General features: G+C 46.7%; 5 protein-coding genes across 5 annotated transcripts; 2 read left to right on the top strand and 3 right to left on the bottom strand.

Moving 5' to 3' along the window:
* Nucleotides 1-4,806: 4,806 nt before the first annotated feature.
* On the top strand, nt 4,807-9,251 carry LOC144232900 (histone H4). Its single transcript, XM_077765739.1, has 2 exons — nt 4,807-5,219; nt 8,236-9,251. Exon 1 carries the CDS (start codon nt 4,816-4,818, stop codon nt 5,125-5,127), a length of 312 nt encoding a protein of 103 aa, XP_077621865.1. The 5' UTR covers nt 4,807-4,815; the 3' UTR covers nt 5,128-5,219; nt 8,236-9,251.
* Nucleotides 9,252-11,461: 2,210 nt separating this feature from the next.
* LOC144232855 (histone H3.1) lies at nt 11,462-11,939 on the bottom strand. Its single transcript, XM_077765692.1, has one exon. The coding sequence runs from the start codon at nt 11,937-11,939 to the stop codon at nt 11,529-11,531; it is 411 nt and encodes a 136-aa protein (XP_077621818.1). The 3' UTR covers nt 11,462-11,528.
* A 1,009-nt stretch (nt 11,940-12,948) lies between these two features.
* LOC144232899 (histone H2B type 1-C/E/F/G/I) lies at nt 12,949-13,397 on the top strand. Its single transcript, XM_077765737.1, has one exon. The coding sequence runs from the start codon at nt 12,960-12,962 to the stop codon at nt 13,338-13,340; it is 381 nt and encodes a 126-aa protein (XP_077621863.1). The 5' UTR covers nt 12,949-12,959; the 3' UTR covers nt 13,341-13,397.
* A 6,001-nt stretch (nt 13,398-19,398) lies between these two features.
* LOC144232897 (histone H3.1) lies at nt 19,399-22,070 on the bottom strand. The gene has a single exon (XM_077765735.1). The coding sequence runs from the start codon at nt 21,290-21,292 to the stop codon at nt 20,882-20,884; it is 411 nt and encodes a 136-aa protein (XP_077621861.1). The 5' UTR covers nt 21,293-22,070; the 3' UTR covers nt 19,399-20,881.
* Nucleotides 22,071-22,176: 106 nt separating this feature from the next.
* LOC144232898 (histone H2A type 1-E) lies at nt 22,177-22,700 on the bottom strand. The gene has a single exon (XM_077765736.1). The coding sequence runs from the start codon at nt 22,698-22,700 to the stop codon at nt 22,308-22,310; it is 393 nt and encodes a 130-aa protein (XP_077621862.1). The 3' UTR covers nt 22,177-22,307.

The raw sequence follows: 22,700 nt of genomic DNA, 5'->3' as shown, positions 1-22,700 counted from the left end.
CAGGACGGCGTGGCTCAGAGGCCGGCGGCTGGGGGTTTATATAGCGAGTGGCTGAGTGATGATTGGTTGCCTGCGCCGGGCGCCGCGCCGCTCAGAAGGGCTCCGCTCTGCAGTGTGGCTGTGTTTCTTTCCCCTTAAAAAAGAAGAAAAACGTAAGAAATCTGGGCATGAAATAATTAGAGATTTGGGGGAAACGGATCCGAGAGTCTTCAGGCTTCATTCCTGCCTTATTTGCTATCCCTAGTTTCAAAAGCAGTACCCTGAAACTTCCCTCATTCCCCCAACTCTCTTTAAAACTTCGGTCAAACGGAGACAACTTTCAGATTTTCCTTAAAAATACTATTTCCCTCTGCTCCCTTTGCACGTCTGTCTTCCAGGGCATTGATCTGCACATTCTTTTCTTTGCAAATTTATAGAAGTAGGCTCATTTTTATTTGAATATTCGAGGAAAAACGCTTTTTTCGCGAGAGCAATAGCACAGGTCTCCCACAGTTGTTTGCACTAAGCACTGGGAATTGGCAAAGGAGAGAAAATTCTACGTACAAGATGGATAACTATGTTTTTAATAGAATCTTTTTTAAGTATTTCAGTGGCCAGTGTGTGAACAGGATTTGATCCCCCTATTTAGGTGATTTGAACATTTTAGGAAGGATGGGGGGTGAGGTTGCTCCATGCGTTTTCCAGATAAACAGCTCTTAATAGCAACTTTCCCAACATAGTAGTATACTAGATTTTCAGACCTAGAACCGGCATGATAGATCAACTACAAAGAAGAAAAGAATCCTGAAACAATAGAATGTCAGGTCTACATCATATGAGTTGAAGAATAGAAAGCTATGTGCTTATATCCGATCTTCTTAAAACTAAATTACTTAATGACAGCATGTCTGTAAGATTTTTTTTCTTCCAATATTTAACATAGAATTTTGTACATGTTTCCTGTATTTCAAAATTAAATTTAAAGTACAAATATTTGACTCATTTTCAACATTGCAAGCAAGGACACAAGGTGAGAAAGAAAAAATTTTCATTGAAATCGCTTTCTGGATTTTCACAATTCTCCTCGGGCTTTTGACTACCAGGCAATGAACTATGCTGTCACAACCTATATAAATTGGCTACATATGCCCACCTAAGAGTTGAGCAAACATTTCACAGCAGATATGACCCACTTTATTATTCCATGTCTTGTAGTTTACAACAGAGCTAATGAAATTGGGTAAATATTGGATAATGAAGCACAAATGCAATATTATTGACCAAATAATCAGATAATGTAATTAAGCTACATGTTTGTGAAAATAAACAAGTAAGAAAAGTATTTTGGTGTTACCTTTCTTCTAACAAATACTCTTATTTCCAAAAATGTAGTTATTCCAGATTCCATTCGATGGTGATTTAAGAATTTTCTTCCATACATCCAAAGTAGGATAATCAGCTTTAAAGATGTCAGCCCTCCACACTTACTTACTCCATAAAACTCACTTGACTTGTTTTTAAATAGTCATGTATTGGCTGGCAGTGACAGAAAACAAGTTGCTGGGGACTCGAGCCCATATTATATGTCAAATACAAATACTGTATACAAAGAAGAAAAGTTACAGGATCGGATCTGGGCATTCAGTTCTCTCTCATCAGGCATTTTAGGATGTCTGTCTAGAAGGGGCTGTTGGTCGTCCTCAATAGCATCATTGTCAATAGGAATGGTCCCAAACACTATACAGGCCCTGCCTGTTCCTTTTCAGACCAGAACCTATTAGCTAACATTCTCTAGACTTAAAGATAGAATTAAAATTGAGATTTTTAGAAGTTTACCATTTGGGTCATCATTGTAGTCAAAAACATCCATTGTTGCATAATCAATGGAATTGTTTCCTAAGTTGAATTGACTCAATTTCAGATAGGTGGAAAGTGGGGCACCTGGGTGGCTTGGTCTGTTGAGCATCCGACTTTGGCTCAGGTCATGATGTTGCAGTCCATGAGTTTGAGCCCGGAGTCGGGCTCTATGCTGACAGCTCTGAGACGAGTCTGCTTTTGGATTCTGTGTTTCCCTCTCTCTCTCTCTCTTTGCCCCTCTACCACTCATGATCTGTCTCTCTCTGTCTCTGAAAAATGAATAAACCTTAAAAAAAAAAGATAGGTGAGAAATTCCTACAGGAGATGTCACAATTGCATTCTTGTACAACTCTTACTGGTTCCCAGGGCTTAGACTCCATATAAGGGAGAGGACATCAGGGCCATATCCTTAATTGTAGGTAACCTCTGCCCTTCCTAGATAAGCAATAATTGAGACTTGATTTCACCTGAAAAGTTTTTCCCCAGATGTATACAGAAGGATGGGGTTTGGCTGCTCTAGTCACTTCCACTGTCTGAGACCCAGGTACTTATCCTCTCTGTAACCGCAGCATGGACAAGGATCTAGAAAGCTGGCTCACCCCCAGGGACTATACACATGAAAAGTTCCACCTTTTGCTTTGGTAACCTGCAAAAAAAAAGTTGTGTTTATTATTTTTGAAGCCCACATCTGTATAAATCTTAAAACAATTGATTTTCCATTGGACTGAGACCTGAACCATTTATTTTACAGGTGTAAAAATAGCTGAGAAGAGCTACAGTTAGATGGGTGATGGGAGCTCACTTATGAATTCATGTTCTCCCCATTTTGCTGTTAACCTCCCTCTCCTCATAGGAAACCACTGTGAGAGATCTAAGTAGTGCTCAGCGGGTCAGCTCACAGTAGCTATGCTTAACTATTCCAAAATTCAGTGAATTTCAAAGTTCAAGGAGAGAAGTGACTATGTTGAATAAATACCAAAAAGAGTGAATTAAAAATAAGGGCTATATAGCAGGTAGAGCATTGTGTTAGAATCACATGTGTTAAGAAGGGCCATGAGAAATCACATCTGTTTTGATTTCCTATCACGATAATCTCATCTGAGGACACTCTCCCACTTGAAACTCGTCTCTGAGGATAACCATATCTCATTTTATTTCCTAAGAAGGGCACTGCAATGTCAAAGTTCCATTTTCCTTTTTAAATGTCCCTCTCTATCTGTATATATCTGGTGTACCCAGAAGAGGCCTACCTACTCTATTGCACTTTGAAGATACTCCAGTCCCCACTTCCTGCAGTAAGCCTCATTTACAAGTATCCACCATACTTCCTTCCTAGGCTGGACTAGAAGTTCCTCAGAAGTTCACTGTCACAGTACAACCCAATAGAACTTATATGCAATGATGAAAATGTTCTGTATCTGTACTGTCACACAGACACTACCTACATGTAACTATTGAGCAGTTCAATGTGGCTAGAGTGACCAAAGAGAGGTTTAATTTGATTTAATTTTAATTAATGTAAATTTAAATAAGCGCATGTGGCTAGTGGCTAATGTAGGGAAGCCCAGCTTTAAAACAACCCTTCTCAAACTTGAATGAGCATACCACCCACTTGAAGATCCTTTTAAAAATGCCCTATCAATTCGGTTGACTTGGGGTTGGGCCTGAAAGTCTGTGTGTCTTGAGTTCCCAGGTGATGCTAATGTTGCTGGGGTACAGCTGGTCCACCCATTACCGCTAGGCGGAAACTAGTATTCTGGGCTGATGTCTGACTCCTCACCTTATGTTTACTTCTCCCTTACCTCTTCTAAGCTTTCGGTTCTTTAAAAGAATGTGTATGATGGTCTTTGTAAACCAGGTATTTGTACACCATTCTTAGCATATACTAGATCCTAAGTTCTTGAATGAACAAATCAGTGATTCTTCTTTGGTGCATGGGGCATCACTGTGTGTTAAGTCTGCAGGTAACTGTAACTGAGCTATATTTCAAGTAGTGTCTGACTAAGGGAAATGAATAATCTTCTGACTGCCTATACTGTAAGTAGCAGCAGAGAAGGAATTTGTATAATTACCTTTTATGGTACATAGAAGTCAAGTTCTTAATGGGAACGTATGGAAGATGAGTAACTGTTAGAATTTGTCTATTAAGTATATCAGTGCATCATCTGTATGTAGAACACTAATTTTTTTATTTGGACAGTAATTCAGAATTTATTAGCATTCTTTATTAATTCTGTTAATTTGCAAACTTTTACTCACCATGATGTATCTGCAATCTTTTACTGACATAGATCAGTGGTAGGTGGCAAGGTCCTAAGCCTAGAATCAGAAGACCTCAGTTCTACCAATACCACTTATTGGAACAGAATTAGGTCTCCAAGCCTGGGATTCTTCATCTTTACAGTGCAAATGGTGCTTTATAAATCAGGAATCAGAGTAGAAATTCAGTTAACACTTGCTCCCTTTCCTAGAGTTCCTTCTTTATCAAGAATGCTGAAAATCGCGTAAATGTATATGCTCTGCCAAAGGGGAATGTCCCGTGATCCACCAAATGTAAACAAGTACTGCTAAAATTGCTAAGAAGTAATTATTTTTAAAGGGAAATGCACATCTGAACACTAATTTTCATTGTTATGTCTCGCTTTTATAGACAACTGTAGCGTCACCACCTCCTTTCTATAAATAGTACAAGTTTAGGAGACTTCAACACCAATCGCCTGAGACCCCGCGGGCACAGGACTCGAAACCCAGACCTTCATCTCTGACCTGCGCGGGGAAACTGACGTCGGACCAGCCGGCGCGCCTCCCCTTGCCCCGCCCCCTCAGCAGCGGCCCGCGAGGCGGAAGTGGGAAGAGGCGGGGCAGACACTCGTTCACGCCCCCGCCCTTCCGGTTTCTAAAAGGTCCGCGACAGCGGTGTATAAAGGGCGGCGGCGGTACTTCAGCTACCACGCCGTGCGACAACGAGCTCCGGCAGCCATGTCCGGCCGCGGCAAGGGCGGGAAGGGCCTGGGCAAGGGCGGCGCCAAGCGCCACCGCAAGGTGCTGCGCGACAACATCCAGGGCATCACGAAGCCCGCCATCCGGCGGCTGGCCCGGCGCGGCGGCGTCAAGCGCATCTCCGGCCTCATCTACGAGGAGACGCGCGGGGTGCTCAAGGTGTTCCTGGAGAACGTGATCCGGGACGCCGTCACCTACACGGAGCACGCCAAGCGCAAGACGGTCACGGCCATGGACGTGGTCTACGCGCTCAAGCGCCAGGGCCGCACCCTCTACGGCTTCGGGGGCTGAGCGCCCGCGACCCACGACGACCGCCACACGCACAAAAAGGCCCTTCTCAGGGCCACCCACTTGGTCACACGAAGTGCTGTATCCCGAGGAAGGTTTGTCTGCGTTCCCTTTATTGGTGGTAGGAAGCACTGCGTCCCGCGGTCCCTTCAGGGGGCTCCAGGCAGCATGGCCGCGGTCACGTGCGCGGAGCGGGGGGAGCGGGGGCGATCGCTGCATCCAGTGCGTGCGCTCTGGCCGCTCTACGGCACCCGCTTTCTCACCAGCGACTTGCATCCTTCTCTCCATCTTCCTGCCTGGCAGACAGCTGGCCTTGCGGTCGTGCCTGCCCTGCTACCGGTTTTTTTTAAGTCTGACAGTTTGTATCTGTCCTGTTTGTTAATGGGGCCCACAAGTACCAGCAAGAACTTGATGGGACAAGGTTGTTAGTTGCATATTTTAATCTGACAGTGATAGCCCAGCTTGTTTTCTCACTGCTGTCTACTGGCCAGTCTCTATATACATAATTTAGTATGAACCCTTACCTCTATCAATTATTAGATACTTAGCATTTTGTTAAATGTTCAAATAATCTTGAGTAGGACCGTGTCTGGGTCACTTTTCATGATTATCCAACTTCTGCATCACTCACTAAAAATACCGTTGCTAGCGCCTGGGTGGCTCAGTCGGTTAAGTGGTTAAGCATCAGACTGATTCAAGTCATGATCTCGCGGATCTCGCGGGTTCAAGCCCGCGTGGGGCTCTGCGCTGTCAGTGCGGAGCCTGCTTGGGATTCTCTCTTCCTCTCTGCCCTTCCCCCGCTTGCGTGAATTCTATCTCAAAATAAGTAAACAAACAAATATATATGTATGGATGTATGTGTATGTATATATACACATATATATATACACATATATATATATACACATATATATATATATCCTGGCCATGGTTACCAGTGACCTGCTAATTGCCAGGTTCAAAATAACACTTGAAGAATGTCATCTCTGCGACAGCTGGTCCCATTATTACTCCTCCCTTCAGGGTCTCACAAATCTCTGGTAGTTTTCCTGCTCCAGATTCTATGTTCTCCATGATTCTTTTGTTTGCTTTCTGGGCTCTATTCCTCTGCTTGTGATTCTTCCCAATGAACAAATTTGTATTCTCTTCACATCAGTCCAAAGATCGTCCTGGAGCCACCTCTTCCAGACTGTCCCATAGATGGAGACATCCAGGCACCCAGAAAAGAACCGAGTATCTTCAGCTGAAAAGTAGCAGAATAGGCCACCCTCAAATATGGCACTTTGGCGGAAGGATTATTTGAGCTAAAGACAGTCGGAGAACAGCAGGTGTGAGAATGGGGCTCCGACCTTCCCATTTCTCCCTGAAAGCAGAGAAGTATCCCGTGTGAAAGGTGTCACCCCTCTATCAAGAAGGGTGACACTTACCACGAGAAACAAGGAGTCATGGTGGAGAGAAATCTGTACACACAGACCGTGTTAAAATAGCCCTCTGTCCCCCTTCTCCTCTTCGATTTTTGCTGTTATTTCATGATTACCAATCTTTCTTCAGCCTAGTATGTAGGCAGTAGGCCTGACCACTTTTGAGGGCTTCGTTTTCCTATGAAGATGCCCACGGACACATAGAAACATTAAGTAACGTTTGTGTGTTTTCCTCCTGGTAATGTGTTTCATGTCAGCTTAACTCTGAGGCCCAGCAGAGAGCCCGAGAGGCCGGGGGGGGGGGGGGGGGGTGCGGNNCAGGTCCTGTCCTGCCTCCCGCTCCTGTTCCCCCCGCCTCCGTGTGGCCACAGGGTCCTCACAGATTTGCCTGCATCCTTCCCCGCTACAACCCCTCCCCTGGCCGCAGAGACCTGAGTGATGGGCACACGTCATTATGCCATCTGGGCAAAACTACAAAATATGAAAGCCTTCCCCGGTTCTTCTAACATCCGCAGACTGAAATCCAAGTCTTGTGCTTTACCTGGCCCGGGCTCACCTGCGGTCTCCGCTCCGGGCCCCTCCCCCCACCCCCACTGACTTCTACAGCTAATAATACAGAAGAGCTCGTCGTACCTGGAACTTTCCTTCCATCGGCGGTATCCTTTACATACACTGCTCCTTCGCCCATGAAGAATCTTCAGCTCTTTTTGGAGGTTTCCAAGGATCTTTTTCCTCCACTGCTTTTAGGTTCTCTGGCTGGGCCCTGTACATAGACTAAGAAAACACAGTGAGTCACGTGTGTTTGGTACTTTAAAGCCAACGGAGCGTACACAGAGTATTTCATGGGGTCCTCAGAACGGTTTTTTATGAAGAAGGTAGGGTGGTTTATCCTCTTTCTACAGGAGTTCAGACATGAAGTGACTTGTACAAATTCGCTTGGGCACTCCCATGGCTCATATAGCTCCTGAAGCTTAGGGACAGATTCTACAGAGGAGGTATTGCTTTAAAATGCCATTCATTGACAGGGGCACCTGGGTGGGTCAGTTGATTGAGTGTCTGACTTGAGCTCAGGTCATGATCTTACAGTTTGTGGGTTCGAGACCCACTCTCTGCTGTCAACGTGGAACCTGCTTGGAATTCTGTCTGTCTGTTTCTCTCTCTCTCTCAGTGTCTCTCTCTCTGCACCTCTCTCACTCAGATGCTCTCTCTCAAAAATAAACATTATAAAGAAAAAAGAATGGGGCACCATTCGGTGGCTCAGTCAGTTAAGTGATGGATTTCTGCTCAGGTCATGATCTCATGATTCATGGGTTCAAGCCCTGCATCGGGCTCTGTGCTGACAGCTCAGCGCCTAGAGCCTGTTTCAGATTCTGTGTCTCCCTCTCTCTCTCTGCCTCTCCCCCTCTCATGCTCTGTCTGTCTCTCTCTCAAAAATAAATAAACATTTAAAAAGAAGAAGAAGGAGAAAATGCCACTGACATAAAAGAAGATACAGAATGAATTAGTGCTTCATTCTTGTCAAGGTAACTTGAAGACACACACCACTTTTTTTAAATGAGACACCAGGCATCCTGCATTGTTAAAGGAAATCGGGGGCAATGGGTCTAAGGATTAGCTGGCCCTCCAAGTAAAAGTATCCCAGAGTGAAAATCAGTTTCCGTCTCTACTTTCCCCTGCTCCTTCATCTCAGGCTGACTCAGCTCCTGCCTGCCCATCTGCAGCGGCCCCGCACTGCTCTGCGCTGACATCCACTCCGCCCTCCACGAAAGTCCTCAATGAGGTCTCCAGAACGACTCTATCGACACGTGAAACCTACACCAGATCGTGTTCCTCCTCTGCGTAAATAAAAACCAAACTCCTTCCCAACATCTGCAGGATCCTATTAGCTGTGGGCCCTGGCTGCCTGGCCTACTTTCTTCCTGGTAAGCTGTCCATGGGCTCGGTGGCCCCTCCTTTGGCTGTCTTCCCCGGCCACACCGGTGGCCTGTTGGTTCCCGGACGCACAAGCCTGCTCACCTTGAGACTTTCCTCTCTGCCGGTCGTCTAGACTAGAGCATCCTTGGCCTTGCTCTCTCAAGAACTTGGATCTCAGGTACATTGCCATCCCTCCGGGAGGGCGTCCCTAGCTGTCAGATCCAAAACGACAGTGTGCACCCCAGTAACTCACTGTGACATCACCCGTTTCATGACCTTCACAACACTGCTTCCCGTCTGAAACCACCATCTCTGAGCGTCTGGTGGTGTCTGTCCCCCATCACCAGCGCCCAGCACAGTACCTGACATGCGGAGCTCAGGACATCTGGTGTGCGCTGAATACAAGTAGAGGCAATATCCCTACACGAGGCCCCACTCCTCTTCCCTGGAATGTCTCCTGCCTGCACTGCATCAGAAAACCTGACGAGGTGACCTTACTTGGACGAGTCACCTAATCTCTCTTGACAGCTCTTATAAAGATTGAGGTCCTCCTCTCTCTGAGGTCACGACTCAAGACATAACATCCATTTTAGTTTAATATGTTAGCATTCTCATTCATAAATTATTTGGACTGCACTTTGAATTGAGCCCATTCTCCGAAGGCCCTAAAAAAATTAAAACGAAATCCATGAGGCTAAAAAGCCTGACAATTGTTCTGGGCTGTTACCAACGGCAAGTTCTGTATCTGAAACCTATCTGTGTGCCATAGTAAACATTTATCTTCCAAATATTTGCTCTTCCATCTTTTACCTCTCCTTTAACTAACTAAAAAAATTTTAGATAGGGGGCCTGGCCCAGAAAGACAGCTATTACCAGGGATAATTTTTTATCCGAAAAACCCATCTGTAGGTTGCTGTATTTCCCTTTAAAGCCCCAGGTCCCTATGCCATTAGCTCAGGGTGGCCTAACCATGTCAACTGACAGGGCTGCCTGGGTGTCTCGGTCGGTTGAGCATCTGACTCTTGATTTCAGATCGGGTCAGTACCACGGCGGGCTCTGTGCTGAGTGTGAAGCCCACTTGGAATTTTCTCTCACAAGATGAATGAATAAACACTTAAATGAATGAATGGATAGTAAGTAAACAAATAAATAAATTTCAACTGACAGCCTTATCCCTGGGTCTCAGGTTCTGATGGAAATCCCACACTTATGTAATTAAGTTTGTTTTTCTCCTGTTAACTTCTTTCTATATCAAATTACAGCCAAAGAACCTACCAGGGTTGAGAAAAACGGTTTCCTCCCCAATCGCTTTTTTCCCTCCGTATTATACCCTTGAGACCCATGCAGGCGGTTGCCTGGATCACTAGCCTCCGTTTCATCACCAAGTAAGATTCCGCAGGCAGATAGATATATGAATTATTTCACATACACCCATTGAAAGACATTAAGTGGTTTCTAATCTAGGGCTGCTGCAAGTAAAACTGTTATGAACTGTCACATACAATGTTTTGTTTTGCCCCAGCCCCTGGCTGTTGTGTATTTCCTGCATTCCACTCTAAAATTACATTTTTTTCAAGATACAAAGTGCTGCTATGGTATCTGGGAGCCTAATACCCCTTCCAATAGTCACAAAGCCATCCCATGCTCTTGCTATTGCCATTTACAAGTTTGCTTCCAGGTTCAATATCACTGCACTGAGCCGTAATTCCAGTTGTTTCTGAAATTTGACTTCTGGGTTCTGAATCCGAGGATTCACTCCAACAAGAGACTCTACTGTTTGCTGGATAAACTGCTGGCGCCCCAGTCCCGAGGCTCCTACCATGGACTTGTGTTCCCACTGAGGCGCAGAGCTGTTCGCTTGGTTTCTGTAAGCCCTTTAGGAATCCCCACAGCAGGGGGTAAGCCCTGGCTGGAGGCTACCAGTTCGCAATGCTGATGTCGGTACAACTTGACTGCACGTACAAATCCTGCAGCGCCCCGGGCTCGTCGTAGGATTGTGAGTGTGTTTGAGCAAAACTGGCAGCTGTTGCCTCCCTGGTTCTTTGAGGATTAGTTATTCACCACCACCTGTGAAAGGTCTGAGTCCTGCCTTAGAGACTCCATGGTTTCAATACAGGGTGCAGCCATTCTGCACAACCTCGTTTTCAGTTAGGAGCTGCAACAAGCCGATTCCCTGGGGGGCGGAACGTGCTTCGCTCCGACCCCAGGCGCCAGGGGTGGTGCAGTGGGGCCCCGCCCAGCCCGCGCAGCCCGGCCGCTGCCCACACTGCGGCTAGAGCCGCTGCAAGGCGGACTCGGGAACGCTGAGGAACCCAGGTTTGGGGTCGGTACCAGCACAGAACGGCCGACGATCCCTACTAGAGGATGCATTGCACAGTAAAGACATAAACGGACTGCCACCAAACTGCTCTTCCGCACCACTCAGCAGGGCTCGGGAACATCAGCGTGCGCATGCGCTCTCAAACACTCCCCTCCCCCCACCCCGGGACGCTTCAGAAGGAAAGGGGGAAACCCATGCCTGCGTTGCCGGCAGGACGCAGTCCTAATGCTGCCCCTAAAGATCGGCCCCTAGGCAGCTACAAATCAGGTTTTGACCGGACACTAATTTCCCAAGTTCTATCTCAGGACCGGATATAGACCTTGCCGCTGCATTACTTGCTAGTTCAGCTAAATACGCCAATCCAAGGCGGCCTTATGTCGTTTCGCTACACTCCCATTATCGAGGGCTGGAAAGAGCCGACACACGTCAAGCAGCCTCCAGGGAGGGTACTGCACAGCAGGCCAAAAGAACGCACACGGCACAAAGGATCGAAAAGCTCGGAGCGTGTTCAGATGGAAGAGCAGGGGCTGCGCAGCCAACCCCGCTACCAAGGGACCACAGGTATGCAGTTCAAGTGGCAAATGCCGCCGCGCACAGTGGGCCTTCCACACGGGGGAGGGGGCGGGGAGGGATATGGAGGGAACCGTAGCGAAGACTTACTACCAAGGTCACAGCTCTTCAAACTGAAACTGAAAGTGGCTCTGAAAAGAGCCTTTGGGTTAAAGGTTGGCATAGAATCCAGACCCAGTCTACGCCCGCTCCCCGCGGATGCGGCGCGCCAGCTGGATGTCCTTGGGCATGATGGTGACGCGCTTGGCGTGGATGGCGCACAGGTTGGTGTCCTCGAAGAGCCCCACCAGGTAGGCCTCGCACGCCTCCTGCAGCGCCATGACGGCCGAGCTCTGGAAGCGCAGGTCGGTCTTGAAGTCCTGCGCGATCTCGCGCACCAGCCGCTGGAACGGCAGCTTGCGGATGAGCAGCTCGGTGGACTTCTGGTAGCGGCGGATCTCGCGCAGGGCCACCGTGCCGGGCCGGTAGCGGTGCGGCTTCTTGACGCCGCCCGTGGCCGGCGCGCTCTTGCGGGCCGCCTTGGTGGCCAGCTGCTTGCGCGGGGCCTTGCCGCCCGTCGACTTGCGCGCCGTCTGCTTCGTGCGAGCCATGGCGAGGAAACGCAAGCACGGGTTACAACTAGAAGTGCTCTCGTGCTGGCTCGTATTTATAAAGGCAAGGTCCTCCTGATTGGTCCGATTCTTCAAATTCCGCGCCGTGAATTAAGTGACTTGCAGAGCCTTCTGATTGGCTACCAGGACTCACTTTAGAAAACCTTGAAATACCGAAACATGCTTATCTTCTTAGAGTTCTCCGTCTTTTACTCAATGTTTATTTAATGTTTCGCGGTACCTTAACTGGTATTAATCCTCTTGTTTGGAATTGAGTTTGGGAAGAGATGAAAATGAAAACTCTGCAGTTCCTGAGCGGTTTCAGAAGCTCTCCGTCTGGACGTGATGGGCCCAGTTCAGTTTCATCCTGTCATTTCTCAAAGCTTCTGACCTTGAAGAAACGTTTTATAGTAGCAATGAAAGCACCGTATTCCATAACAAACACACCAACAAACATTGGCATCACTTCCAGACACTCTGTTCCTAGGCAACATAAAAATCTTACCGCTGTCGAAAGGTGACGATTGTTAAATTCGCGAAAAAGCCTAAATTTGGCCAACTTTTGTCAAACCAAACTGGTAATACCATGGCATAGCTTTTTTAATATTTAAAGACTTAGCTAATTTTTGGGCTCTCTTTATTGCATTTAGTACTCGGGCAACTGCAATTTGCCAGGAACACGGTGTCCTACATTTCTGACAGATTTTTGTCTCTTTAGGTCGGGATCTAGTAAGACACAAGGCTCATAGACAAGCACTACTGACAAGACATTAAACTTTGGCAATTTTGAAAATGAAAACTTTCTGACGATGGAGAAAAGAGTTTAGAGTTGCTTCCACACAGCCAATCAAACAGTAGATTAGAAATCACCTTATTTACATAAGATGTTTCTACTGGTTGATTTGCTCCAATCAGTAGTTAAGATAGATTAAGCTACTTTTTGCATACGAGCCATATAAAAGTGTGCCAGCGCCACACTCAGTTTTCAGTCTTCAGGCTTTTCTGACACGTCTGTGAACCATGCCTGAACCAGCCAAGTCCGCTCCGGCCCCGAAGAAGGGCTCCAAGAAGGCGGTGACCAAGGCGCAGAAGAAGGACGGCAAGAAGCGCAAGCGCAGCCGCAAGGAGAGCTACTCGGTGTACGTGTACAAGGTGCTGAAGCAGGTGCACCCCGACACGGGCATCTCGTCCAAGGCCATGGGCATCATGAACTCGTTCGTCAACGACATCTTCGAGCGCATCGCGGGCGAGGCGTCGCGCCTGGCGCATTACAACAAGCGCTCGACCATCACGTCCCGGGAGATCCAGACGGCCGTGCGCCTGCTGCTGCCCGGCGAGCTGGCCAAGCACGCCGTGTCCGAGGGCACCAAGGCCGTCACCAAGTACACCAGCTCCAAGTGAACTTGCCAAGTAAGCGTCTTGTTACCCAACCCCAAAGGCTCTTTTCAGAGCCACTCAACCTTTCACATAAAGAGCTTTGATGCTGAACTGTACTATAGTATTAGGTAAGAACTATGTGGCAGTTGAGATCCTTATCCATCTTAACATGCCCATTCTTGTTTTCTCCGTACCCTGTGTTCTTGAAACGGGTGGTTTTAGCAAGCACAGAACAGAAGAACTTGTTTTGAGAACAAAGCATTTGGCTGCATAACTTAAGAGCTTCAGAAAATGAAATTAACTTGGCAGAGCTTTTGTCAGGGCTTGTAGCTGAGAAATCTTGGGTAGTCCTGGACGAGTTCTAGATGTTGGCATCCTTTATAGACAAGCCTGTCTAGAGAGCATATTGTGTTTGGTGAGTCTGAGTCATTGTTCAGGTACACCTGATAGCGTGAGAAGCTAATTTCCTAGTAACTGGAAGGGGTTGGGAGACTTCACTGAACTTAAAGGATAGATAACTATTGAAGAATAACTCCAAATTTAAGCTGTTACTCTGCAAGTGATTGAGGCATTCCAGGCTTTGAAAAAGTGTAAACAGGATTTCTAAGAGGAAGGAGACAAAAAAGCCACAGCGAACAGCCTGGAGACAATGCCTCTTATTTTACGGTAATGTGTTTGGGAGCCCCCACAGAAGCCATCCTCCCTTAAGAAGCTTGATAGGAGTCCTTAACAGAATACAATGTCAGCCGTATATTTACAAAACACTTTGAGACTAATGTCAACCTGAGCCCTTCAGTTACTGTCCTCACTGTTGATAAGTCCACCCTCCTACGCATTTCTCTGGTGGATCAGGGAGTATGAACCAAGGCAGGTGGTTAGTGCACAGCGTTCTAGGGTCACAGATCTGAGTGTGTCTAACTTTCTTCCCTAAATGATGTGCTGAATGGAAGGACTGGGACTCTGAGTTTATTTGTTCACGTATTGAGAGCCTCAGAAAGCGAACTTCAGAAAGTAACAGGTACTTGGCGAAGAGCGCAGTGAGCAGGATAGAAATAATCTTTGACCACACAGGGCGCCGAGTCTAAAATGGACGTTTAAATAGGAATCTCACAGACTAACATAAAGGGCAAACCTCTTTCTGAAGGTCACTTCAGCACTGCCAAAATGGAATGGATTCAATCCTGAGTAAGACCATGGCAAGGGAAGAGATGGCTAGAAGGAGAGAAGAATCGATATGCAGAAAACACATGCAGTTTGTGTTTATGGACTAGAGCTAACAACAGGGGCTATATATTTATACTTTTCATCTGGCCACGACTCACTTTTGGTTCACAGGCATTGTGTACAAGAGGTGTGCACTTGTATGTAGGATCTTACTGAAATGCAGAAAGGAACGCTATCTTAGATCTTGTTCAGTAATCCTCTTGAGGACTTTTTTATGTACACCCTTGGGAGTGACAGACAACCTAAAATAGTCACTGGTTCAAGTAGGTAGAGTCAGTTTCTCTCTCATGAACAGGTGGGTAGCTCAGGCCTGGGATGGGGGGGTCTCCTTAAAGAACTCATCTCCCTTTACATAATGCGTGTTAGCTCTATTCTGGAGGATTCTGTTATAGAATTCCGCTATGGAACACTAGCACAAGACCAACAAACTGGATGGCTGAAACTCATAAGAAATGTTAAGCAGGTAATTCCTAAGTGAGAAACGTGTAAGTGTTAATGGGTAAGCAAGCAATTTTATGAGATGGAGACAAAATTCAAAAGCTGTAGTAACTAAAAATCGTAAATGTGTTGCCTGTAAGACATGTTATACATGGAGAAAATGAGCAGAGCTCATGTGCTCCACGGAGTGGAAAGAGATGAAACAAGCGAGAAATGCTAGTGTTTGTGAGACACAAAATATTTATGAAATATTCAGTAGTTAGTCTTAAATTGGCCACTCACTGGTGACTTCCGCTTTAGCCCCATTTGCCTTCTGCAGACAAACACCCAGTAAAGGGCAGGGCTGCTTGGGATGTCACGGGCAGCCAGTATGGGAGGCTGTGTCCCCAGAAATGGCCTGCCTGGTAGTATATTTGAAGGCGTGAAGGTGGGGCGCCTGGTGGCTCAGTTCGTTGGGCGTCTGATTTCCACTCGGGTCATGATCTTATCGGTCATGAGTTCAAACTCCGCGTCAGGCTCTGTGCTGGCAGCTCAGAGGTCAGAGCCAGGAGCCCTCTTCAAGTTCTGCCCCTCCCCACTCGCACTCTTTCTCTCTCTCTCTCAAAAATAAATAAACAGTTTTTTAAAATTAAAAAAAAAAAAAAGGAGACATGAAGGTAACTTCCTACCTTGGTTTTCTAGCTGTCATTCTTATACCTTGTAGTCCAGGGTGTCTGCTCCAGCTACAACTATCTTGCTTGCATCCTGTCCTGAAGGGAGAAGAAGGGGGCTTCCCTTCCGTTTATTGAAATCCTGAGAATGGTGTAAGCCTGCCTTTGCTAATATACCATTGGCCAAAAATACTTGATGGCCACACGAGCTACAAAGCAAGCCGGGGAAGTGGCATTGCTACATAAGCAAGGAAAGCCCATTTCAGGGAACAACTGTGTGGCTGTCCCCGCCACCACTCTTACCTAAAGACGGTATGAAAAGAAGGAAACCGATGAGTTCTTACAACCTCAAGAAGACACTGGAGCTTCCTGATACGACACAAACGAATAATATTGGCAATAATTGTTTCAGGTTTGGAGAAAATAAAATGGTACAAGTTTAGTACTCAAATTTCTTTTTAAGATGAACAGGGCTCGTGGCCCTTGGGAATCCCAGTCGAAGGGTGTGCGATCAGCACGGGGCTTGGGAGCTCCGGAAAACACCTTGGAAGATGGAGGGAGACCAACAGGGTCAGACTCAAAACCAGTGACTAAGCTCAGGCTGAGTTTGGAGTCCAGCGACCCCCCGCTGGCTTTCTTGTAGCTTCCGAGCGCGGCCACCTGGTACACAAATTCCAGCCTTACCTGCCTCAGTCCTGCCTTCAGTCCTGTCTTTTACCTGGGTGGATTTTCTCAACTCGCTCAGAAGAGATAACCACTAGGGTAACATTCTTTATGCATCGAACCCCCTAGAAGGTTCAGTCCTCGCCTTTTGTTCTACAAAGTTCTGCTCTCTCTCGTTTGGAGATACCGTGACATGTTCCTCAAAGCCGCTCGTGCCTGAAATGCCTCACTCGCTGTCACTGTCGATCATTCAGTCAAACCACACAGGTGACCCAGGCATGGTCTCTTATCTAGGACATGAAATATTGTCTCATAGAGGAAATCATAATGGACGCAACCACAGAAGACCAATAAGATGTGCTGAAAATTGGAGGCATTCAAGGCCACTACCTGGGCTGAAATTTGTGCCTTCGTTCACTAGCTGGGTGACCTTGGCCATTGTGTGGAACCATTCAGTTTGTACTCTTTCTTCTGAAAAATAAGGACAATGATTATTTGGAACCTCGAATCTCTCATTTTTCATTTTAAATAAACTATCACACCATTATTAGTCCCCTTGAATCGGGCTGGCAGTTCTCCATGAGTTTAACATTCATCTACTCCTGCCTTTGCCTTTCGATTCACCATCCTAATTGTGTGCTCAGGAGCCTGGAGTGATACTTTTTAAAAACATGAAAAACGCCTGCCTCAGCGGCATGTTAGTGGGCAACTCTTCCCCACCCACCCTATTTAAAACTACAACCCTCCATCACTCATCCCTCCCACTCCCTGGCATTCTTTAATCTGCTTGGCCTGTTTATTCAGCTCTTTAATCTCTTTACTCATCAAAATACTGTATTTGTTTATTTTTTAATTTCCTGCCTCCCACAACGACAAGGACAATGTCAGTGAGCTCCACCCTATGGGAACTTTACTCATGTTATTCGCTGCTGTTTCCAGCACCTCGAACAACAATGTAGGGAAAACTGTAAGCACGCAAAAAGTATTTGATGAATATTCAGATAAAGTAAAATTAAAATATGCATGTAACACACAATGGTCATCCATTCTCTAGCACCAGAGATAAAAATCCATGACTCAATTATCCAAACGAGCACCTGTGTGAAGTAGTTCACCTCGCTTAGGCTTCAAGTTCTTCATCGTTGTATTTGGGCTAATAATGGCCCTAACCCACAGAGTTACTGTGTGGATTAAATGAAACGATCTATGTAGGCACCAAACCACACTTTTGAACTAAGGAAGTCATGGCTCTTTTACCACCTAGACAATTCCCGAGACAGGTATTGTTAACGTCTCTATTTGGCAAATGACCTAACAGAGACAGAGATGCCACCCAGAGTGTGGACCTGGCATCAGCGGGCGTAGATCCAGCCGGAAACACTGGTGCTGACTGACTTACCCAGTGAAATGCAGCGGGTGGCTCGCCACTGTTCCTGACACAGGAGCCTCTAGCCTAGTCCCCGAAGACATCAGACATCGACATCGTGTCTGTAGTCATGAATTTGCAATTCAAACAAATGGAGTTTGTTACCTGAGGGTAAACATTTTGCCTGTGGCCCTAAAACTAGTAAATCTGAAGTACCAGGGTATGAATTGCATTTAACCCCTAACCTACATAGATTTTCCCCTTTCTCCCTAAATATAAAATGTTAAATAAAGGTCAGCTTCTATTTGCAAGGTCTAGATAGAAAGAAAACTGTGCCCTAATTTCTGTCCTGGAAAACAACTGGAGTATCTAAGTATAAAACAGAACCTGCTTAACTGAGAAACAGGCAGAAATTCCTATGTTCAACTCCTCCCAAGGCCTGGCCTCAGAGCTAAAGTCTACAAGCCCCTACTCGATCTGGCTTCTTTTTATCTCCGTCTTCATCTCCTCCTACTGTGCCCCGCCTTCTCGATGCAGCCAGCACCCTCAGCCTCCCTCCCCTCCCTCCCCTCTCCCCTGCGTTCAAGTCTATGCTTGTATCGGAGTCTTCATAGGCCTAAATTTCAACTAAATTTCAAATTTAAATCTCATCTAAATTTCAACTCCCCGTGACACTCCTTATTCCACCTTTATTTTTCTCCTTACCGTCTACGTACTACCTCTGCTATTCATCTCGTTTGTTGTCCGTCCCTCCTAGACACACATGTAAACTCCCCAAGGGCTGAGAATTCTGTTTTGTTCTGAGTATATTCCCGATGCACAGAACAACACCTAGCACACTGTAAATGCCAAACAAATATGTGGGTGGAGTAAATAAATTTTTAAATTCATCAATGTTGAGAAACGTTTGTTAGGGAAATCATCATGGCATCGTAATTAGGCTTTAAAATGGTAGCCGTGCTTTTAAATATTGAGAGCGGAAATGATACAATTTTCTTGGCGATGACCAAGGCAGGGGGGTGGAAGAGGTATAGATAAAATGTATATGTTGAAGTGGTACAGGGTATACAGAGTTTATCAACCCGTTACTTCTACTTTCATATTCTGAAATGTCACATAATAAAAAAAGTTTTAAAAATGAAAAGAATGGGGCAAAGACAGGGGTGAGAAGATTAATAAACAAAGGCCTTGGAGTAAGACCAGGTGAATACCCAAACAGCACTTCGTGCCCAGTATGACGTATCCACAGATTGTCTGCCAGTAAGTCCAGAATGTTCCTCTCTGTAGTATCCCTTAACATCTGGGATTGTCAAGGTGCCTGGGTGGTTCAGTCAGTTGAGAATCTGATTCTTGATCTCTACTCAGGTCATGATCTCGCGGTTCATGAGCCCCTCATTGGGCTCTGCACTGACAGCACAGAACCTGCTTGGAATTCTCTCTCCCTATCTCTCTGTCCCTTACCCCATACCCCACTCGTGCTAGCTCTCTCGCTGTCTCTAAAACTAAATAAATAAACTGAAACAAAAATTTTTTTAATCTGGTATTATCAATTGACCAAAGCCGCCCTCTCATCATGGACTCACATCAGCTCTATCCTCAGAAATTCCTACAAAAGCCAGATACTATTTGATTCATTGCAGTGAGATTAACAGTTGTCAAGCAAGCCAGATAATCCTTTTATTTAAAAAAAAAAAAAAAAGGCAGTATACTCTCTCTGAAAGCAAGCTACAAGCCTGATTCTATAGATATAATTGCTTGCTAAACCCGGAGTCAGGAGTTAAACAGGAGCTGGTCACAATACTGGAATTTATGTAGCACCTCGTCTTGATCCTAGCCTCTTGTTGGTAGCATCTGAGTTTTAATAATTACCATTGTCTAGGATCACCTGCACAGACTACAACTAAAATGGTACTGACTAGGCCCCAGGCAAAGTTATTATTTTTTTTACAAAACCTCCAATTGTCTGTAATGTGCAATCAATATTGAGATCACTGATTTTTTTTTTTAATGTTTTATTTATTTCTGAGGGGGAGAGAGACAGCGTGAGCAGGGGAGGGTCAGAGAGAGGGAAGAGATACAGAATCTGAAACAGGCTCCAGGCTCTGAGCTGTCAGCACAGAGCCCAAAGCAGGGCTCAAACCCACGAACCGTGAGATCATGACCTGAGCCGAAGTCGGACGCTTAACCGAGCCACCCAGGCACCCCGAGTTCACTGATCTCCTAATGTGCAATCAATATTGAGATCACTGATCTCTATTAAATCAAACTATTTTACCAGGTCCTTGCTACTGATTTGGAGAACATGTAACTCTAAGATAAACATGGTTCACAGGTAGCTTTCTTCATGAGACCAAAAATACCATTTTATAAAATGGGCTTCTTGAACTGGTGTTAGTGACAATCACGTGAGGTGAACTTGGTACAATGCAGATTCTGACAGGGCCTAGGTGGGGTGTGAAAATCTTCATCTCTACAAAATGGTTGAAACTATCCAGACTCTGTTATAGGCTCTGACCAGTAACCTCATTAGAAATCCTGCATCTAATCCTTTTAGTCAACGATCAGCCTGCACTGTTCTGTATATTAAAAAAAAAAAAAAAAAAGTCCTTTTACAGGAAAATGAAAACATTCGCTTTTGACTCTAGGGATAGGAATTGACCAAAATGAGGTTTCAGACATGAAGAAAACAACTAAACACATCCACACAGCTATGGTTTCCAAACTGGCAATGCCCAAAACATGTGGGAACTTGTTTCTTACAGCCAAGGTGTACACAGCAAATGCACAAGCACCAGCACACAAGTTTACTTTTTGGTAGTAAAGGCCCCAATTTCCACGTGTCCATTAACCTTGTCACTCACCCTTGCAAAGCACCTAATAGCTACCACTGCCAAGACAGCACCCCTAACCCCCAAGCTCCGGAACTTACATCCCAATCCCCCTTCCCAGGACTATCTTCGGACTTTTGCAAATCGCCTATCCGCTCACTAAGGGGTTTAGAACACCCTAAGGAGGAGAAGGGGAGCTCTTCCAGAACACGGCCGACCAAGGATAACTACCAACCTAAACAATTAAAAACAAACACCCAAAGCAAACACCAAAGTCTCCGATACCACTAAAGCCAAGACTGCTTAAAATGAACAAAGTTACAGCAACTTTAGAGATAAAGTGGGTGGCTCTTAGAAGAGCCTTTGAGTTGATTGAAACCAATGATGGGGAAAGCTTTAGGCCCGCTCGCCGCGGATGCGGCGCGCCAGCTGGATGTCCTTGGGCATGATGGTGACGCGCTTGGCGTGGATGGCGCACAGGTTGGTGTCCTCGAAGAGCCCCACCAGGTAGGCCTCGCACGCCTCCTGCAGCGCCATGACGGCCGAGCTCTGGAAGCGCAGGTCGGTCTTGAAGTCCTGCGCGATCTCGCGCACCAGCCGCTGGAACGGCAGCTTGCGGATGAGCAGCTCGGTGGACTTCTGGTAGCGCCGGATCTCGCGCAGGGCCACCGTGCCGGGCCGGTAGCGGTGCGGCTTCTTGACGCCGCCCGTGGCCGGCGCGCTCTTGCGGGCCGCCTTGGTGGCCAGCTGCTTGCGCGGGGCCTTGCCGCCCGTCGACTTGCGCGCCGTCTGCTTCGTGCGAGCCATCTCAGAGAAACTGAAGGGAGAAGGCCAAAGTGACAGGGAAGGCCAAAGGCGTTGCCTTTATATATACTCAGAAACATTTCGATTGGTCTTGCATTTTTCAAAAGTCCCGCGCACCGAAACCATTGGCTAGAGTGAAAGACGTGATTGGTGAATTAAAACAGACTCCGATTGGATGATTTATTCCTCATTCCAATCCCCGGTAGTCTTTGTTAAAGTCAGGGATCATAGGAGCTTGTTCATACTGTTTATTCTGGTTCAATTCATCTTAAGTTGTAAGAAATCACTTGGGAGGTCGGGGAAGATGCCAGTTCTGAATGAGACCTCCGTAACGGGGCCTAAGGCTCCGAGCACTACGTTTCCAGAACTGGTTTATGTATATTTTCTTCTTTTCAGATGGTTATTTTTACTGAACTGACCCTTGAGTGGCCTTGACTGCCACTTCCTATGTCCACTCTGGGAAACCACAGGTAAGACGCCTCGTCACGGAGACGACAGGACATCACCAGTGCGTAACAAAATGTTGGAGTTTCTTGTCGTAGCCAAATCGAATAGTGCTGCTTTCGGTTCAGAATTGCAACACCCTACTCCAATTTTCGGTCCTGTGGTTTTGCTGTTTGTAAATGCACTCCCGGGTTACCACCCCCGCCCACCATTCCCACAGGGTTCGTTTCACTATGCGCCTTGTTTCCCTATTACTGGTGAAGTCTTAACTTGTTAAGCACACAGCCTAGGCAACATGGGAGTCCACCTATCCGGATGAGCATTAACCCACTGCTCTAAATGGCTTCCGCAGCCATACTAGGTTTATTGTTTGAAAGTCCCGTTTCCCTAGACCCCATTCACGAACCAAAATAATTTCCAGCGAACAAACTGCAATCAGAAGCTGTAGTCATTAACGTCTTAACACAAAATAACATTGTTAGAGCTACAAGCTTTTTTATGCGAAATTGTGGACGGCTCTGAAAAGAGCCTTTGGGTTAGAAATGTTTGTAGTTGTGTCCTGGGATTTAGATATTCACTTGCCCTTGGCCTTGTGGTGGCTCTCGGTCTTCTTGGGCAGCAGCACGGCCTGGATGTTGGGCAGGACGCCGCCCTGCGCGATGGTGACGCGGCCCAGCAGCTTGTTGAGCTCCTCGTCGTTGCGGATGGCCAGCTGCAGGTGGCGCGGGATGATGCGCGTCTTCTTGTTGTCGCGCGCCGCGTTGCCCGCCAGCTCCAGGATCTCGGCCGTCAGGTACTCGAGCACGGCCGCCAGGTACACGGGCGCGCCGGCCCCGACCCGCTCGGCGTAGTTGCCCTTGCGCAGCAGGCGGTGCACGCGGCCCACCGGGAACTGCAGCCCGGCCCGCGACGAGCGCGTCTTGGCCTTGGCGCGCGCCTTGCCGCCCTGCTTCCCGCGTCCGGACAT

This window comes from Crocuta crocuta, unplaced genomic scaffold (assembly GCF_008692635.1).
Source record: "Crocuta crocuta isolate KB4526 unplaced genomic scaffold, BGI_CrCroc_1.0 scaffold811, whole genome shotgun sequence".
NCBI lineage: Eukaryota > Metazoa > Chordata > Mammalia > Carnivora > Hyaenidae > Crocuta > Crocuta crocuta.
Note: the sequence above shows the minus strand (reverse complement) of the source record. Positions and strands in the feature narration are given on the sequence as shown.

Bases quoted from the DNA above. Each gene is read 5' to 3' on its own strand.
- LOC144232855 (XM_077765692.1), bottom strand. From the start codon at position 11,939: ATGGCTCGCACGAAGCAGACGGCGCGCAAGTCGACGGGCGGCAAGGCC.
- LOC144232900 (XM_077765739.1), top strand. From the start codon at position 4,816: ATGTCCGGCCGCGGCAAGGGCGGGAAGGGCCTGGGCAAGGGCGGCGCC.
- LOC144232897 (XM_077765735.1), bottom strand. From the start codon at position 21,292: ATGGCTCGCACGAAGCAGACGGCGCGCAAGTCGACGGGCGGCAAGGCC.
- LOC144232899 (XM_077765737.1), top strand. From the start codon at position 12,960: ATGCCTGAACCAGCCAAGTCCGCTCCGGCCCCGAAGAAGGGCTCCAAG.
- LOC144232898 (XM_077765736.1), bottom strand. From the start codon at position 22,700: ATGTCCGGACGCGGGAAGCAGGGCGGCAAGGCGCGCGCCAAGGCCAAG.